Source organism: Gigantopelta aegis, chromosome 12, assembly GCF_016097555.1.
Source record: "Gigantopelta aegis isolate Gae_Host chromosome 12, Gae_host_genome, whole genome shotgun sequence".
NCBI lineage: Eukaryota > Metazoa > Mollusca > Gastropoda > Neomphalida > Peltospiridae > Gigantopelta > Gigantopelta aegis.
The window spans coordinates 47,064,894-47,072,393 of NC_054710.1; the positions used below are offsets into that span (position 1 = coordinate 47,064,894).

The following is a 7,500-nucleotide window of genomic DNA, read 5'->3' on the forward strand; positions in this document are numbered from 1 at the left end:
CCACCACCACCACCACTACTACTACTAGTTAATGTACTATAAATGAAACTTCTTTTTTTCTTTCAGAAAAATCGGATGGCGTACAGTATGCCGCTGTGAACAAACCAAAAGGTACAGGAATAATTAGGGATGGGGGAAGGGGGTTCAAGCACCAGTCTAATTTAAATTAAATCGTCGTAGGCACTAGAACATAAGGTCGAGGTCACTGGTGGCAGAACGTAAAAACCGGACACGCTTAGCGTATACGAGCTAGGTGACTAGCTGAATGTAATAAACGCCATTGTTATTATTATGGGCACAGATTCATTAATTCAGTAATTCATTCATTCATTCGTTCATACTTATTTTCGTGCTTATATCCAATTGAAGTTCAAACACGCTATCTATCATAGGCGCATCTCAGCTGCCTGGGCATGACAGTGGGTTAGTGGTGGTTAATGAGAGAAAAGTCGGTGTAGTGGCCTTACACCTACCCGCTGAGTCGTTAAAACTCGCTCTGGGTGGGATCCGGTATCAGGCTGCGAACTCGGTACCTACCAGTCTTATGTCCAAATTGGCTTAATCACGACACCACCTAGGCCCGTTAGCTGGATGTAATATTAAATGACATTGTTATTATTACGGGTACACAATGATGATCTTTGGCTTGATGAATCGTTACATCGATGGCAAACCGGTGTCATTATACCTAAACAAATTCTAATTTTGAAAATGAGAAAAGTTCAAAAAGTTAAAGTGTGTTGTTTAACGATACCATTAGAGCTCAATGATTTTCTAGTATTATCACTGACAATTGGATGTCAAACATTTGGTAATTCTGGCATAATGATAGTCTTCAGATGTTACACTCAAAATGTTGTCATTAGCAACAAGGGATATTTTATTAAGTCTTTTCCATGACAGCACATACCACTGCCTTTGGTATACCAGTCGTGGGGCACTGGTTAAAAAAGGTCAAACACAAATGTGAAAAAGTGTGTTGATGTTTGTTTTGTTTAACGACACCACTAGAGCACATTGATTTATTAATCATCGGCTATTGGATGTCAAACATTTGGTAATTTTGACATTTAGTCTTAGAAAGGAAAACCGCAACATTTTTCCATTAGTAGGAAGGGATCTTTTATATGCGCCATCCCACAGACAGAATAACACATACCCCGGCCTTTGATATACCAGTCGTGGAACGAGAAATAGCCCAATGGGCCCACAGACGGGGATCGACCCTAGACCGACCGCGCATCAAGCGAGAGCTTTACCACTGGGCTTCATCCCGTCCCACAAATATGAAAGTCACATTTAAAGAGCAATGTTGTTAAGAAAACCATTTCCAAATTTAAGGGTTTTTTTGTTGTTTTATCAAATTTTATGTTTCTTCTTTTAAAAGAAAACAGACAGACAGCTTCGACTGCTCCAGTGGAAGTACCCCGTAATTCGTTCCAAGAAGATCTTCAGCAGACGCTCAAAAGTAAGTATCTGATTAACATGTATTCTGAAGAATATTGTTGATCTATTTTTGTTTTATTTTAAATGTCGTGCTCATACCAAGTTAAGGTTCAAGCACTCTGTCCTGGACACACACTTCAGCTATCTGGGCTGTCATCGTTTCATTTTATTTTGATTGTCATGCTTACATCCAATTAAAGGGACAGACCCTAGTTTTTAAACACTACAGCTTATCTTTCACTATTGGAGCCGCTTATGATCACTGAAGTCAAACACTACAGCTTATCTTTCACTATTGGAGCCGCTTATGAGCACTGAAGTCAAACACTACAGCTTATCTTTCACTATTGGAGCCGCTTATGATCACTGAAATCAAACACTTCAGCTTATCTTTCACTATTGGAGCCGCTTATGAGCACTGAAATCAAACACTGCAGCTTATCTTTCACTATTGGAGCCGCTTATGAGCACTGAAATCAAACACTGCAGCTTATCTTTCACTATTGGAGCCGCTTATGAGCACTGAAATCAAACACTGCAGCTTATCTTTCACTATTGGAGCCGCTTATGAGCACTGAAATCAAACACTACAGCTTATCTTTCACTATTGGAGCCGCTTATGAGCACTGAAATCAAACACTACAGCTTATCTTTCACTATTGGAGCCGCTTATGAGCACTGAAATCAAACACTACAGCTTATCTTTCACTATTGGAGCCGCTTATGAGCACTGAAATCAAACACTACAGCTTATCTTTCACTTTTGGAGCCGCTTATGAGCACTGAAATTAAACACTACAGCTTATCTTTCACTATTGGAGCCGCTTATGAGCACTGAAATCAAACACTACAGCTTATCTTTCACTATTGGAGCCGCTTATGGTCACTGAAATCAAACACTACAGCTTATCTTTCACTATTAGAGCCGTTTATGATCACTGCAATCAAACATTACTTATATTTTATTGTTTAGATTTTCCATTTCCGTACAACGTTTCTGGTCATCTTGGTGTTTCTGATACCACAAAATGCATTTTTTATATTAAAAACAACCGCACGTGCATATGAGAAGTTTTAGTCTATTTTTAAAAGTATTTCACCGTTTCAACATCACAGACTTGTTTCACTCTCTTGTAACGTTATCCAAATGTATTACAGTTTTGTAACTTAACCAAACTTAGTGTCCATTTAACCGGCCTCGGTGGTGTCGTGGTTAGGCCATCGGTCTACAGGCTGGTAGGTACTGGGTTCGGGTCCCAGTCGAGGCATGGGATTTTTAATCCAGATACCGACTCCAAACTCTGAGTGAGTGCTCCGCAAGGCTCACTGGGTAGGTGTAAACCACTTGCACCGACCAGTAATCCATAACTGGTTCAACAAAGCCCATGGTTTGTGCTATCCTACCTGTGGGAAATGCAAATAAAAGATCCCTTGCTGCTAATCGGAAAGAGTAGCCCATGTAGTGGCGACAGCAGGTTTCCTTTCAAAGTCTGTGTGGTCCTTAGCCATATGTCTGACGCCATATAACCGTAAATAAAATGTGTTGAGTGCGTCGTTAAATAAAAAATTTCTTTCTTTCTAGTGTCCATTTTTACAGGTTGAAACTAGGGTCTGCGCCTTCAGTGTTCAAACACGCTGTCCTGGACACATACACACCACAACTATTTCGGCTGTCTATCTAGAACAATGGGTTAATAGTTGGTTGTTAGAAGAGAAACGTCTATGAAGTTTACCTATGGACACTAGTCCATTGCATCTTTAAACTCACGATGGTTGTGAGACGGTACTGGGATGCGCACTCAGTACCTGCCAGCCTTAAAAGATCAGTTTCAAAGTTACATATGACCAAAATATTTATTAATATTTCTTGTGAAATGTTAAGTTTATAACTTAAATTATATGCCTACAAAAATTACATCAAAATAATTTTATTTATCATTATTTAAAAAAAAGAAAGTGTGACTGACAGGTACATATCTCACACACAAACACACGCACGCACGCAAGCACACACACACACACATACCAACACAGACACACACACACATACCAACAGACAGACACACGGACTTACAGACACACACACAGACACCACACACACTCTCACATACACACGCCACACACACACAGAGACACACACACACACAGACACACAGCGCCCGCACACACGCATACAAACACACACAACCACACGCATACGCGTGCGCACACATACACACACAACCACACATACACACACACACTGGTCACCAACAATAAAACAAACTAGAAACAAAACAACATTTTGCGTCTCTATTTGTCACCTAGATACGATTTGTCTCCCGGGTGACTAATTGTGCTATATCTGTTGACAAATAGTGCTACATTTGATGTCCTGCGTCAAAATTTGTCACCCCGAAATGATTCGTCACCCCATTGTGCTCAAATGTACACCCAGTACACGATTTGTCACCCCATCGTGCTCAAATGTACACCCACTACACGATTTGTCACCCCCACCGTTCTCTAATGTACACCCATTACACGATTCGTCACCCCATTGTGCTCAAATGTACACCCATTACACGATTTGTCACCCCACCGTGCTCAAATGTACACCCACTACACGATTTGTCACCCCACCGTGCTCAAATGTACACGATTTGTCACCCCACCGTGCTCAAATGTAAACCCACTACACGATTTGTCACCCCATCGTGCTCAAATAGACACCCACTACACGATTTGTCACCCCATCGTGCTCAAATGTAAACCCACTACACGATTTGTCACCCCATCGTGCTCAAATAGACACTCACTATACAATTTGTCATCCCATCGTGCTCAAATAGACACCCACTACACGATTGTCACCCCACCGTACTCAAATGTAAACCCACTACACGATTTGTCACCCCATCGTGCTCAAATGTAAACCCACTACACGATTTGTCACCCCATCGTGCTCAAATAGACACCCACTACACGATTTGTCACCCCATCGTGCTCAAATGTAAACCCACTACACGATTTGTCACCCCATCGTGCTCAAATAGACACCCACTACACGATTTGTCACCCCACCGTGCTCAAATGTAAACCCTCTACACGATTTGTCACCCCATCGTGCTCAAATAGACACCCACTACACGATTGTCACCCCACCGTGCTCAAATGTAAACCCACTACACGATTTGTCACCCCATCGTGCTCAAATAGACACCCACTACACGATTTGTCACCCCACCGTGCTCAAATGTAAACCCTCTACACGATTTGTCACCCCATCGTGCTCAAATAGACACCCACTACACGATTGTCACCCCACCGTGCTCAAATGTAAACCCACTACACGATTTGTCACCCCATCGTGCTCAAATAGACACCCACTACACGATTTGTCACCCCACCGTGCTCAAATGTAAACCCTCTACACGATTTGTCACCCCATCGTGCTCAAATAGACACCCACTACACGATTGTCACCCCACCGTGCTCAAATGTAAACCCACTACACGATTGTCACCCCACCGTGCTCAAATGTAAACCCACTACACGATTTGTCACCCCATCGTGCTCAAATAGACACCCACTACACTTTGCCAAAAAACCTGATCCAGTGTTTTTTCTTTATAATAAACAACTACAAAATACAACATAAACAACTCCCAAATACAACTTCTATTAAACATGCTGGTGTAACCGTCCAAAAACATTTTGATCACTGGGAAAGGACAATGGAATCATGTAAAACAATAAGCATGGCCCTCCTGCAATCCGGCTGTCATCTATCTGGTCTTAGCCACAAGTGTAAAACTCGAAAAGTACTATGTCTGGGAACATCTCTATATGGATGCGAATTATTTAACGATAGTTCAAGGAATGAATTGTTAGCATTAGAACGTGCATTTAGGTTCTCTATGAAGAAACATCTGCCTGGGATTGATTGGTATCACTTCTATTGAAGCAATAATAGACAAACACAAGTTTTATCAAAGATAAGTTATTAGACTGACAGACGGGGCATGCTGTGACACATTATATGCGTGTTAAGTATGATAGTTGGCCATGTCGTAGTGTCGAAGTATTGTACTATAGTATTAATAATGCATTATACTGATAGATACCGCTAACTATATGGTCACCATTAAGAATGACAATTGTGTATGTCGTAGGCGCATATCGTAGTGTCGGATGGTTTTCTAGAAGTATTGTACGCAAAAGACATCATTTGCCAAATTCCCACATTTATTACATTAAATACATACGCACATATGTACGCAAAAAAACTAACAGAACACATATACATAAATAGTTATAATAAAAAAATAAAACACCAATCACCAAAAGAACAGAAATAAAACGTCCAACAAAAGTTAAAAGTCAGTGTTGTTACAACGATAAATAACTTTTGCATGTTTTTTCTGGGATCATCTCCAATGTTTAGGTCACCGACTGTAGAACAAAAACAAATTATTCGAACAGCGGAAACTATCTTCAAAGATAAATGGATCAGCAATTTATCAATTTAACAAAAAACAAATTCTTTTATTTCTGTGAGAATACTTTAATTTAAAAAACAACACTTGTTCAACAATATTGTTCAACAATAGACAAGATTGTCCATGTGCCGAGTTGTCTCTGGACTCCGGGCTGAGTTGTCTCGCGGTGGGCCGGGTTGTCTCAGAACTCTGGGCCGAGCTGTCTGGGCCGAGTTGTCCTCCGGGCCGAGTTGTCTGGCATTCAGTTTCAAGACAACAACATGATCTCAATACATAATTTATTTTCTAAACAGGTATATATATACTCTTCAAAAAAAGAAACGCAAAAGGGTACAAATGGGTTATAACTCCGATTTTATGTTTCCTACCGGTTCATGCTTTGTGAATATACGGTCATTGCATGTCCCAAACACATTCCCACGGTTACATTCGATAAAACGCAGCTACTGTACAATAAAGTTCCAAAATGTGAATATTCGCAAAAACGCAGCCACGTGCAAACCACGTGCGTTGTCTGCACGTGCAACATGAACACCGACAGTATAAAAGTGCAGGGTGTTCGCTTGCCTGGCCTCTGTATCTGGCCGACAGTTGACAATCCAGGACATGCCACGTCTCAGTGAACCGCAGAGAAACAATGCCATCGGCCGACTAGACGCAGGCGAATCCAGAACGGCCGTTGCCAGGGCATTCCATGTGTCCTCAAGCACCATCTCCAGACTGTGGGACCGTTACCAGCAACGTGGATCAACACGTGACCTCCCTAGATCCGGTCGACCACGGGTCACTACCCCCGGGCAGGACCGCTACATCCGGGTACGCCACCTTCGGGAACGATTGACTACTGCCACCTCCACAGCCGCAGCAATACCAGGTTTGCGCAGGATATCCGACCAGACCGTACGGAACCGCCTACGTGAGGTAGGAATTCGTGCCAGACGTCCAGTTCGAGGTGTCATCTTAACACCACAACACCGTCGACTCCGACTGCAGTGGTGCCAGATTCATCGACAATGGCCTCAACTGCGATGGAGACAGGTGTGGTTCAGTGACGAGTCCCGATTTCTGCTCCGACGTCATGATGGAAGATGTCGCGTGTATAGGCGTCGTGGTGAACGTTATGCGGCAAACTGCGTGCAGGAAGTGGACAGATTCGGCGGGGGTAGTGTCATGGTGTGGGCAGCCATCTCACACACTGGCAGAACTGACCTGGTCCACGTGCAGGGCAACCTGAATGCACAGGGCTACATTGACCAGATCCTCCGGCCACACATCGTTCCAGTTATGGCCAACGCCAACGCAGTGTTCCAACATGACAACGCCAGGCCTCACACAGCACATCTCACAACGGCTTTCCTACAGAACAACAACATTAATGTCCTTCCTTGGCCATCGATATCACCGGATTTGAACCCAATTGAGCATCTATGGGACGAGTTGGACCGACGCCTCCGACAGCGACAACCACAGCCCCAGACCCTGCCCGAGCTGGCAGCAGCCTTGCAGGCCGAGTAGGCCACCATCCCCCGGGACGTCATCCGTACTCTGGTTGCTTCAATGGGCAGGCGGTGCC

The 7,500-nt window shown here is 43.1% G+C and overlaps 1 protein-coding gene across 1 annotated transcript in view; it reads left to right on the plus strand.

Annotated features, from left to right (window-relative positions):
* Positions 1–7,500, plus strand: part of LOC121386563 — a 28,121-nt gene that overhangs the window by 2,092 nt on the left and 18,529 nt on the right. Inside the window, exons 3-4 of the mRNA XM_041517509.1 lie at positions 67–111; positions 1,388–1,468. Of these exons, the coding sequence (XP_041373443.1) occupies positions 67–111; positions 1,388–1,468 (126 nt within the window). The remainder of the gene's footprint in view (positions 1–66; positions 112–1,387; positions 1,469–7,500) is intronic.